This window comes from Gorilla gorilla, chromosome 8 (genome assembly GCF_029281585.2).
Source record: "Gorilla gorilla gorilla isolate KB3781 chromosome 8, NHGRI_mGorGor1-v2.1_pri, whole genome shotgun sequence".
In the NCBI taxonomy this organism is placed as follows: domain Eukaryota; kingdom Metazoa; phylum Chordata; class Mammalia; order Primates; family Hominidae; genus Gorilla; species Gorilla gorilla.
Window position 1 is genome coordinate 68,473,250 of NC_073232.2, and position 12,497 is coordinate 68,485,746.

Genomic DNA, 12,497 nt, shown 5'->3' on the forward strand with positions numbered 1-12,497 from the left:
TCCACCACACCTGGCTAATTTTTTATATTTTTAATGGAGATGGGGTTTCACCATATGGCCAGGCTGGTCTCGAACTCCTGACCTTGTGATCCACCTTCCTTTTGAACACTTACAGATGGACTTCCTTCAGTTGCCAACCTCAACGGGGTATCAGTATGTCCCTGTAGCAGTTTGTATGTTTTCTGGTTGAGTAAAGGCTTTCCCATGTGGGAAAGCTGATTCAATGACAATAGCCAAGAAATTATCAGAAAATGTGTTTCCTTCTGGCGACTCGCTGGAGAAATCTCCAGCAATAAGGAAACTCATTTTACTGTGCAAGTTACAAAGCACTTAAGATATTATGGACATGATGGCACTATCATTGTCCTTAGCCCTCTGTCTTCTGGAAAAGTTGAAAGAACAAATGACATCTTAAAACTCAAATTGACAAAGTTAACTGAGTCAATTGGGTTGCCTTGGCCAAAGGTACTATCATTGGCTTTGATGATAATCAGATACGCTCCTACTGGAAAACATAAGTTGATACCTTACGAAATAGTCACTGGAAGGCATATGCCCCTAGTAACAGAACCGCATGCCTCTCCCGCTCTCCTAAACTCTGATATGCTTAAACTTGGAAGGCTTTAATGCATTATGTCAAAGTGTATTCTCACCAGGTAAAGGAAGCTTTTTATGATGCACTGACTGAGGATAATCAAACCTTTCATGGTATAGAATCTGTAGCTTGGGTCTTCTGGAAATGATGTCAGAGGAAAATTGCTTTGAACCTCATTGGAAGGGACCATACCGAGTCCTTGTCACCACCCACACTGCAGTGAGGCTTCAGGGCCTTGGACCTTGGGTCTGCATTTCACAACTCAGAAAGGCCCCTTCAGACTCTTGGGACTGTATATATATTGGAGACTTTCAGGTAAACCTGATGAGAGAAATTTCTCCCCAGAAGCAGACAACATCCTAGAAATGGACAACTTTTCAAAGATCATAAATTAAGATTTCTCTGACATCATGGAAAACTTAAGTTTTTGTCTTTTCCCCTCATCTCCTGCTGTCCTAATCCTTTCCTTTTCTCTACAGGAAAATTCATGGGACCATAATCAGTGGATGGCTTTAGCTCAAGCTTCTGCTCCAGCATAAAACCCGAGCAATTGGGTTTGTGGGCTAAAACCAAAAAGATGAAGAAACAATTCCATTAATGCCAGTGTCTACGTTCCCAAAGAGAATCACCTTGAAACTCCAAAGGATGAGTGGAAAGTTGTCCTTGATACACTAAACATAATTGCTACTTTCTTTCCTGCACTTGCTAGAAACAACACTCTAACATTTCCAATTAATAACCTGATTGTTACCAAATATACAAAACCTATTCAAGTGATACCTGCAAAAGGTATATTTGGCTTCCAGGCACTAGTCTCTCAAGACCTGGGAATTGTCTACGTGGGTACAAGTAATTGCTTGTATAATGTCACCAGATTAAATTCAGTAGGGTACTTTTTAAAAACTAAATGTTGTTATATACCTTTACAACATATTATAAGGGAGGTACAAAAAAGCAAACTTCCTTTTATGCAGACTGAGGGGCAAACAATTTTTTTTTTTGAGACAAAGACTCCCTGTGTACCCCATGCTGGAGTGCAGTGGCATGATCTTGGTTCACTGCAACCTCTGCCTCCTGGGTTCAAGCAATTCACATGCCTCAGTCTCCCAAAAAGCTGGAATTACAGGCATGTGCCACCACACCCAGATAATTTTTGTATTTTTAGTAGAGATGGGGTTTTGCCACATTGGCCAGGCTGGTCTCAAACTCCTGGACTCAAGCAATATGCCCACCTAGGCCTCCCAAAGTGTTGGGATTACAGGAGTGAGTCACTGCACCCGGCCATGGGTGAACAATTTTAACAAACCCTTGCTCAAATACAACTAAATGGACACTTTTCCAGCCCCTAAGGGCCTATATTGGGTCAGTAGAGAATGTGCTTATTCCATTATGCTGAACTCCTGGGAGGTCTGTCTGGCTACAAAATTTAAGAATTTTCCCAATGTAATGATTAGCTCTAAATTTCATACAGTGGGTTCCCCACTACCAGCAAGAGTGAGCCCCCAGGAAACCAACTGAAATCTTTACTCAGTAGAAACTAGCTTCTCTTTGTGTTTCAAAGTTGGTGCTAACTTACTGAATAACTGTATTGACTGTTTTTGCTTCTGATCACAGGACCTATCATGGGAACTTTCATGGGAAGGTATTTGAAAGGAAGGAGTTAGCCATATCAAACAGCCAGATGTGAACCATGAGTAAAAGCCATACTCCAAAAGAGAGGTGATGACATATACATTCACATGGAACATCATGCAGCTTCACATCTCCTTTTTGCTACAGTTGAGGGCTTGTGTTTGGTATTGAACACAAGTGAATGTTATACCTATCTCTCCTCTGATTTTGTTACTACAGAAAGTTTAATTTAAAAGGTGGCTGGCTGGTATTACTGTTTTCTTAGACTGTGCCACCAAATACATTAAGAAAATCTCTCAAGAGAAAGGAACACATAATGTGTTTATGGGAGCAACTGACAGTTGGTTTGCAGGCATCCTAAATGGTGGATGACAAACTTGGGTTTTCTAATCTTTATATTTATTCTAGCGACTTTCCAGGCTATCATGCTTGTGTTACCAGGCTAACAACAAAGATGAATGCCTCTGCAAATCAGGCCATTTTACAGTGAATTATGGCCTGTACACCCTGAACAAAGACTATGACTAATCGACTTAAACACTGTTGAGCTGCCTATACTGCCTGAACCTTGACTTGATTGATTTGGGTCAGTTTGCTTCATAAGAAACATTGTTAAGGAGTTCACTTGGTCTTTTGATATCATCCTCTTTGTAGTCATCCTAATAGTCCCCGTGGTCCACTGAACCCTCTAAAATCTTCGATGTGTTGTATGCAACCATCCATTGAGCATAAGTGGTCTCACTTCTACTAAGTCAGCAAGAGCATACAAAAGTATTGAACTGGCATGATGTTGTGACTTGTGAATTCCATACTGAGATCAAGTAACTCATGTTTGATGGTGACAGAGAGTGGCATCAATGCCCAAAGTTTTGGTCAACCTCCCCAAATTGAGAGGCCACTCAAAAGAGTGAAATTGTTAAATAAAACTAAATTTTGGCCTCAGAAAGCCTCCATACTCACATACTTGAGTTCTCACATATGAACCACAACCTAACTCAGTACATAAACAAACTGAAAACCCAACTGCGGAGTGTGCTTCTATAACGGGAGCTGAGCCTCGGCCATTCACAGCAGCCACACTTCAGCCACTCACAGCAGCCAACTGTTGAAATGAGGAGGACACACAGAGCTGTCGCCAATTCAGCTGTTACTGTACCTCAGTTCCGTTTTCTCTATGTCATTTTCCCTTTTCTGTTCAGAAATCTTATTTGACCCTGTGGTAGCCCTGGAAACTCTGTGAGTCTGTCCTGATTCTGAGGGCTGCCCTATTTGGAATCATGTTTTGTTTTTTCTGCTCAATTAAACTCTGTTACATTTAATTTGCCTGACATTTTTCTTTTGACATATGTTAAACAGTCCTTAAACATCCATAAGTGCACTTGAGCTCACCTGCATACACACTGTCAGTACCAGGGGCTACCACCACAATTATATACTCTATTTATTCCAGGTAGTGTTTGCTCGATTTGGGGCCATTATTTTGTCAGCCTCTTGTTTTTCATTATTTTAATTTTTGGAGCTTAATGTTTAACATTGGATAAGGCAAGTCTTCTCTCACTACTTTTCTGTATTAAAAATTTCTTAATGATTCTTAACTGTCTATTTTTTCCAAGTGAACTTGTCGTTTTGATCAAATTCCCTAAAAATGTTTCATTACAATTTTCACTAAAATAACATAGCAAGCTCATGAATTCCCCTGGGAAAAGTTGACATTGTGCTCTAGATTCTTATATTTTCAAATTTCTCTTGTACCAATAAGTTAAGTTTTATAGTTTCTTTTCATCATGGGTCAGCACATTTGTGTTACACTTATATATGGGTATTTTGTTTTTTATTGCTATTGTAAAGAGAAAGGAATCTTTCATGTTTATTTCCACCTCCTTTGTTTCTACTTATTTATTGCAAAACATTCCAGTAAAAACTTACCACAATCATTCCAGACCTAGTGTTTACCCACTGCTGAGGGATCCTCCGGAGCAGGACCCGGGGCACTAACACTGAGGCCACCTCCCCTCCTCTGCCCCAGTCTATCCCAGGAGATACAGGGAGCTCTGAGGTATGGGTCTACACTTGCACTGATGAAGAGGAGCAGGGTTGGGGTGCCTCACAGTAGAGGAGACCTCCAGGTGGCTGCCCCCTGAATCTGTGGGGTAAGTGTAAGGTGGTGAGGAGGGTTCCTGGAGTTTGAGAGGGTCTCCTTCCTCACTGCCTCTCTACTGATTGCAGATATCTAAGCCAGCAACTAATTACTTCTCACATCAGCTCAACCACTCTAAGGTAAAGGGACATTTCCTGAAGTGATTGGCAAACAATCAGAAACCTTAATTGCCAGTGCTTTGGAGTTTTGGCTCAATCTTTGTATTTCCGGATTATGTTACAGAAATGTGTGTGTGTGTGTGCGTGCATGTGTGTTGGGGTTGGAGGGGTGGTGCTGAGGAGTCGAAGGGAAGCTCTCTGTAATTGCAATACCAAAGTTATGATCTGAAACTTTCCAAAAAGCACTGGCTTCAAGAACAGCTGCAAGCTGGGATTCCTGGACAGTTGGAGGCCACAGCCAGCCTGGCTTTGCCACCCCTGTCCCTTGGTCTAGTGCCCTCCACGGGCATATGGCCAGGGGGAGAACTCAGGAGCTCCATGGTCATGAATGCATCCTAAGGCCCGTCTGCATTAAGCTCCAATTGTTACCCAGAACAACTCTCCCAGCAAACATGAGTACGAATTTAGAAGGAGGTCTGCAAGTGACAGTGTGAAAGCAAGATATTAATATTCACAAATGTATCATGTGTAAATTTCAGTAAATTCTCATTAGAAGCTGTCGATAGTTTCTTGGAAATCATGACTTCCAGTGAAACAGTGTACAAGAAAACAGACTGGATCATAGATTAACTGATATTAGTAATTTAAGGTTCTGTGGCATATATCTAGTCATGAAGGCATCATCAAACTTCTAAATAAAAACCAAAATGCTTCTAATATTAAACATTGAAATAAATGTGAGCTATACATACCTATAAGAAAAGTTAATAAAAGCAAATAACATAATTATTTACTCAGTTATTCCAGCTTAGGGTCGCAGGAGGCTGGAGCCTATCCCAGCAGCTCAGGGTGCAAGGTGGGAACTAACCCTGGACAGGATGTCATGTCCTTGCAGTGTGCACTCACACACCCACACACTCACACAGCGCCCATAGAGACACGCCAATCCACCTGATGTGCACATCTCTGGGATGTAAGCGGAAACTGAAGTACCCAGAAAAATTCCCTGCAGCCATAGCAACAACATGCAAACTCCACACAGACATTGGCCTCAGCTGGGAATGGATTTTTTTCTGATCAGCATCATCATTTCTCACTCGGTGTTCAGATGACGTTGAATGAAACGTTATTTGAGGACCTGCTGTGTGACATTTTGCACTGTAGAGAGATGCACTTGCAGGTGTTTCCATAGATCACTCTGACAGCAGGACATGGGGTGGAACCTGACTCAGACATGAGCCTCCCCTCAGGTCAGTTCATAGCCTGGCTCTACCACTCAACAACCCTGCCACGTTGAGCCTATCACTAAACATCAGAGCCTCGGTGTCCACAGCTCTGAAATGCAGACAGTAGTGACTACCTTGCAGGACAGAGAGGTGGCCATGCACACGGTAAGGACCTGGAGCCAGGTTGTTGGATGCTGGTCCTATTGCTTCCTGGCTGTGTGACTCTGGGTGGGTTACCTAACTTTGTAGGGCCTCTAGCTTCCTCCACACAATAGAGTTATGGCATATATTAGTTTGTGGAATGTAGTTGCAACAGTGTCTGGCCCACCTTAAGATCTATATGAATGGCAGCTATGAGCCTTCCTGGGTGTTGTGAGAATGAAATGAGATCCAGTTTCTAAAGGGCCTCCTGCTGTGGTGCTCACACGAATTAAACTCACTGGAAAGGCTGTTATATCATTGTGGGCACTATATTTGGTGACAGAGAGTAAGGTTTCACACTATTAGCCTGACTTTCCTGATGGATCGAGTAATATTGTTTCCCATTAACATAATGAGCATCCACAGGATAAGGTGAAGGAGAATCCTCAGCATGGATGGGAGGTAGAGTTTGGCTCAAGAGACTCGGAGTTGTGCTGCTTCATTTTGTATGAGTGTGTAGTGGGGATGGCCTGGAAGAGGACACTATCAAAAAATTTATTCAGGGAACTGAAGGTGATGGAGCAGGGAGACACACTCAATTTAAAACAAAAATTGAAATTAAACAAGACTGACTGCTTTTGCCACAAAAATGCTGAGGTTTTTGGTAAACTGAGCCTTGGAGAATTTCCTGCATTATTATGTGCCAAAATGCAAAAATGTTTGGATTTGCTGAAACAATAAACTAAACAAGGTTTTAAAAGGCAGCAGCTCCTCTAAATTCGACAGCACACTCCAGTCAAACAGGCTCATCAACTTCCCAAGCTTATCACACTCCCCAGGTCAGCCCACAATGCCAAGTCAGGAAGAAGAGTTTGGAAATAGCCTCCTCACAAGGCCGGGGCATGGGTGGAGAAAGAGGCATGCACTGGTTCTGTCAGGATCCCCCAACCTGCTGAGGGCCTGAGTGAATCCCTGTCTGAGGGGAGATCCTGGAAGAGGGGTGTGCAGCACACAGGTGACCTCTTCACTCTGCAGTGAAGAGACAGACAGCCTACGCCTGTCCTGGCAGGACGTCTCACTGATGCCTCCACAGCCGTGCGGTTGCAGTTGGGCTGCCTGGCTGGGGCCGAGCCACCCATCCAAGCCTGGTCTCCAGCGGGTTCTCACTGAGATGCACTCTCTCTCCTCCAGCCTCAGGGCTGCTTCTCACTCAGGGACCCCTGGCTCAGGCAGGAAGGTCACATTCCCAGTGTCTCTGAGCAGGAAGCTGCTGAGCTCACCAGCAGCCTGGCTGGTGTCTGGCTCTGTACACTCATGACTAGGCTTACAGGCCGACCCTGTGGCTCTGAAACAGGCTGAAGGTCTTAAGGGGATGCATCCTCTTTAGTGCATGATTCATGTTAGACCCTAGGGCCAGCACACCAAAGGCTTAAAGAGGAGAACCGGGAACTCCTGCCAGATTGTCTGAATTCTTGGGTATCTGACAGAAATCTTACAAGACACTCCGTCGGGTGTTCAGGACTATAGTTGGGAAGCACAAGGTCAAATTAGGTTGTGGCAGAGGAGCTAGAAAGGAGCCCAGGTCTACAAGCCACAGCTATGGGCCTCCCTGGGTTAGGGACAGATCTGGGGTTGATTTCTGATAGCCTGGAGGCAGCCACTTACTATCTGGGTGGCCTTAGGCAACTCTCTGGGCCACTCTGGGCCTCTATTTTGCCATTAGTAAAACAGGGATTGTCTCTCCTTTTCCAAGAATCGCAAGGTGGACTTCACACGATGACAGTGGCAAGGGCCTGGCAGAGCCCTGAGCAGTGGTAAGTGCCCTCTGTAATGCAATTACTCTGCCCCCCACCACCCCACCCCTAAACCTTAGCTTCAAAGAGCTGCCCCTGGGAATGAGACAATTTCAGAGACTTGCTCCATCCCCTGTCTCACCACACTGGAGAGTAAGGCCATTTCTGGCCCTTTCCCATGCCCACCTTCCCACCTCTTGCCTTTCCTCTGCTTGAGGTGCCTGTTTTCACACTCGGCCGTCAAGCTCTATCCCTCCTAAGTGTCTCACCTGTTCAGTGCATAAGGCTGGACTAGTGCCATGTGACCGGAACTGGGCTGTAGCAACGTGGAGAGGCCTTATGGGACCTCGGATGGAAAGTGGGCTTCTGTGCAAGCATGGCTGGGATTGAGAGCCCTGTGCAGAGGCACAGAGCCAGGAGCCCAGTGGCTGGAGGAGCCCTGCATGCCTGACACCAGCAGTGCCCTGCCAGGTGTCAGCACGCCTCCCAGGGGCTCCCGGCCCATTTCTTATCAGCAGCGTCCAGAGGCTTGCAGCCTGCAAGGCCTTGTCCATGCGCAGCCACCTGGCCACTGAGAACCTATGCTGGCCTGATGCAGGAGGTCTGGCCGGTGCAGGTCCCTTTATAAACCCTGGTGATGAAATCATCTTCCAGGTGCAAAGGGCTGGACTGTGGGAGGCACAGGCAGATGAGTCCCAGGCCGAGCCAGAAGCAGGGCTCTCCAGGGCCCCGGGGCCTAAGCAGAGAAGCCCCTTGGTGCTGATCCAAAAGGAGAGCAGTGCAGAGTAAGGGCAGGAGTCAGCCCAGTTCACGCCCAGCCCTATCACTCGTGGGCTTTAGGAGCAGGGACATGCCACTTAATATCTCAGAACTTTTGTCCCCTTCACCAAAGTGGGTAATAATAGCACCTACTGGTACGGTTACTGGGAGGATGAAAGCAGTGAAAGCATGGCCTAGCCTAGCAACTGGCCCATGGGAGGACTGCATACATTACTGAGGCCTCATTAATAATTATATAATTATTAGTCTTCATTCATAATAAGTTACAAAGAGAAAATCTTAACAATTTGGTCCTCCCTATGGTCCCAAGGCAATGAACCAAGGAAAGAATCCTTATTCCCTGTTAGAACCAGTCACTGTTGCCCAACAACTCTGTTAGCCATCCTAGCCAGCACTCCTGGCCCCAGGTGATGAACAAAGGAAGAGCTTGGGTGCCATTTCCAGAAACTGGCTGGGATGCCCATGGGCACCGTTTCTGTGTGTCCTGTGCCGTCCTCTTTTGCAGATGCCTGACATGGCTCTCTGAGCCCCAATCCCAGAGGACAGTGGTCAGGGGAAAAGCAGTGGCCTTTTGTCCATCAAATGTGTCCCTGTGCCCTAGCTCACCTGATCCCTGCGCTGACAACACATCCATGGCACCTGGTGGCAGCTTGGGTGAGAGAGGTCACAAAAGGTATCCAGATTGCCCTGAAAAGCAACGTGGCCATGAGGAAGACATGCAGCCTGGACACTGCCTCCAGAAGGCGTCAGGACTCCCCAGCCCCCCACAGCTCTGTCCCCAGGAACACACCCAGACAAAGCTCCCATCCCCCTCTGGGGGAGGGGCCCGGCAGCCTTGTGTGCTGGGGACATGGTCACTGTGGCCACAGAGAGTTTTGGAATCTAGAACAAAACAGTATTTTGCTGAAGGAAGAGAAAACGCCAGGGGCAGATTCAGATAAAAAGTCCAAAGACAGGAGGAGCCTGTGGTTCTGAGCAGAGGTCCTGAAGGGGAGCATGAGTTAGGCCTGGGGGCCCAGCATGGGGGCCTGGGCAGGAGCTCATGGCAGGGAGAAGGAGCCTTGCTGCTGGGGCACACAAGGGGAAGGCAGGTGAGAGGACCATGCCCTGCTCAGGGAGTAGGTACCTGACACCAGGGAAGAGAGAAGAGGAAGGCAGAGAAAAACAGGCCAGAAAGCAGCCCAGGACCCACGGCCGGCAGCCCCTTGGCCACTCGGCGCTGCAGTCAGGCCTTTCTGGGCTCCGGTGGGGATGGGATGAGGGCCGTGTGTTGCAAGGCAGTGCAGGCCGCTGGCAGGTGACTTCCTCCCCCTGGAGACATGTGCCCCACACTCTGAGGAGAGACAGGCCTGGCTTCCCCAGATGCCCACTGAGGCTGCAGAGGAGCCTGACCCTCCCAGGAGGAAGCAAGAGATCCGACCACAGACAGAGCCAGGACCAAGGGGGAGACGGGCAGAGCCAGGCAGGAACTCTGGGGTCCTTCTCCCTCAACATCAGCCACCCAGGCGCCCTCTCTACCCCTGTGCAGGGCCCCCTGCTGCTGCCTGGCTGGGTTCCCCTCAGCAAGATGGGCCCTGGACCCGCCCATGAAGGAGGTTTCCTCAGGGAGAGTGGCTGTTGTGTTGGCTCCGGGGCTCAAGCTCCTGCACAGGTGTCTTGTGAGGGTGCTTTCAGGCCTCCACCTCCTCCCCTCCCTGCAGCACCTGTCAGCCCATCACAGCAGGCGACAAGCCCACTCAGTGACAGCTTTTCCTCACTGCCTGAAGATTCTGCTGCCCGGGCTGGCAGGTGCCCCTGGCATCCTTGCAGTGTTCGTGGTGGTGAGAACATGTGTCAGGACTGGTCATTTCTATTTTTTTTTTCTGATCTGCATGACCTTTTGTGACTCAGGTTGCTTGACTCATGCACCTGCAGGCAGGTGGTCTAAAGCCCAGGGCCATTGCCAGAGCTGAGGCACCCCTGTGGGAACCAGGGACTGGTCAGACATCAAAAGCTGCCACTGTACAGAAACATGGATCCTTCTAGAGAGGGAGTTCAATGTGTGGGGACAGACCTGGTGGTGCAGGGGACAGGAGCCCTCATATATGCCTGCCACTTGGGCACGAGGGTGAGGTGGGCATCTGGTTGCTCTTGGCATCAAGTGTCCAAAGTCCAGCCCCTGTAGAGCCTGCCTTCCTCCAGGGCCCAGGCCTCTGCAGTGGGACCCATCTGCCCCCTCCTCCCACAGTCCCATGCTGGGGTCACAGCCCCTCTCCACTGTGCCTTTCTCACCTCTATCCTTCTCATCCCGCCCACTCCTTGGCATCCACAGCAACAAATAATCACAGTGGGCCAGGTGTTTACAGGAGCTGGGGGCGGAGGCGGGAGTGGAGGTGGTGGAGGCGGAGGCGGTGGTGGTGGTGATGGTGGTTTTTCCTGCTCTGGCTCCTAAAAAAAGAAAAACAACGGTCTGCTGACAGTGCTGGCAGGGCACAGTGCTGGCCACTCCCAGATGTGTGTCTGGGGAATGAAAGGACCAGAAAGAAACCCACACCACAGTGGAGGGTCCTTCATGTGAAAAACACGCAAACTTCTAGTTGGCAGACATGGCTCTTCTCGTAAATGCCAACGACTTTGTCTCTGTCCCCTTGGTTCTCCCGTGGCTGCCCTTGTTGAAAGAGGCCTGCTCTGGGGGTTGTGCAATGGTCCCAGCATTTGCAGGTGACTGTCCATATCCACCTGATTGCAGATGCAGCCTCCCCGAGTCCACTCTGCAGCACTGCAGAGGTCACCCTTGGCCAGGGGTGCCTGTTCCCACCCCATCCCAGGCCCAGAGCTTCCTGCCTCAGCTACTCACCACTGCCCATGGCCCCTGGGATGGGTCCCCCACCCAGGTGAGCCACAACTTGTTCCCGGACTCCTGGCCCCTGTGCTCACTGGGCTGGTGTCCCTCCCGGCTCGGTGCCCACCAGGACTCCCCCATCCCTCAGCCCTGCAGTCCCGAGAGGCTAACCCCAGCCAGCCCCTTGTCCCTGCCAGGAGACATGGATCCAGAGAGGCCAAATGGAGCCACACCTGCCTCTAGAGCCTGGGGACAGGGCCAGGTCCCTGAAACACGGGGCTCCTTTTCCAGAGCGCCTCTGTCCTTAGCATCTTACAAAAGGTCCTTGACAGACAGCCCCATTTATTCAGGACAGATCATCACAGTTGCTGAAACTGGCCACCCCAGGCTGTGAACTGGTGACAAGGCTTATGTTAAGGGGTGCAGGGAGCGGGAAGGGCATGCTGGGGACATCACTGTGAGTCCCCCATCTTCTCAGGCTCCATTCTGCCCCTCTGTCAACTTCTCTGCTCAAGCAGATGGAGATCATGGGGCGCAGGCTTCATGGCACTCTTGGTGAAGGTCAGTGGGCTCCTTGGGATGTGACAATATCGGGACCAGAACTGCAACTTACCTTTTCTGGCTTCTGCACAGGTGGTGGCTCCTTGACAGTCTAGAATGTTCAAAAGAGACAAATGCAGGCTGGATGGGGGTGGGCGGGCTCTGCCTTGGCCCTGCACACAGCTGGGACCCTGGCCTGGAGCACCAGGACAGAGCACTGCCTTTGGGGTGTCACTCTGGCCACCCTGAGCCTGTGAAGTTGTACTGGCAGGCTCCTCCTCCCGGGCCTCAGCCTCCAACCTTACCAAAGGGGAACCCCTGTACCGCTGCTGTGGGGTTCCTAGGGGTCAGCCAGACCAGGGACCAGGTCCCTAGTGAGGCCCAGCCCCTGCAAGTGTCCTTCTCTGCCCACAGTCACATGGAGAAGACAGCGTTTGCCCCACTTCCCTTCCTTAGGGAGAGTCTGTCTGTCTCCAGGAGCCCTCCCTGACCTCCCAGCCTCATGGCTGAGTCCCGGGCTTCCTCCCCTTGCAGATCCCTATGCAGACATGAGCCCTGTGTGTTCCCTGGGCTGAGCTCTGCCCTCTCCTCCTTCTGCTCTGTCCTCTGTCTGCAGCTCTCTGAGCTGGGCCCGTCCACCCCCGCTCCCAGCACCCCTTCCATCTTCCCTGCCCCGGGCTCCATCTCTGCTTTTGGGTCCTGCTCTGCCATAC

At 49.4% G+C, this 12,497-nt stretch overlaps 1 protein-coding gene across 5 annotated transcripts in view; it reads right to left on the bottom strand.

Annotated features, from left to right (window-relative positions):
- ANTXRL (ANTXR like) overlaps positions 1–12,497 on the bottom strand; it is a 43,082-nt gene that overhangs the window by 7,805 nt on the left and 22,780 nt on the right. For all 5 annotated transcript variants that reach the window (XM_031006253.3, XM_055353065.2, XM_055353066.2 and 2 more), the window contains 3 exons: positions 11,858–11,896; positions 10,695–10,850; positions 9,030–9,110 (listed from right to left, as the gene is read on the bottom strand). In XM_031006253.3, coding sequence (XP_030862113.3) covers positions 9,030–9,110; positions 10,695–10,850; positions 11,858–11,896 — 276 coding nt within the window. The remainder of the gene's footprint in view (positions 1–9,029; positions 9,111–10,694; positions 10,851–11,857; positions 11,897–12,497) is intronic.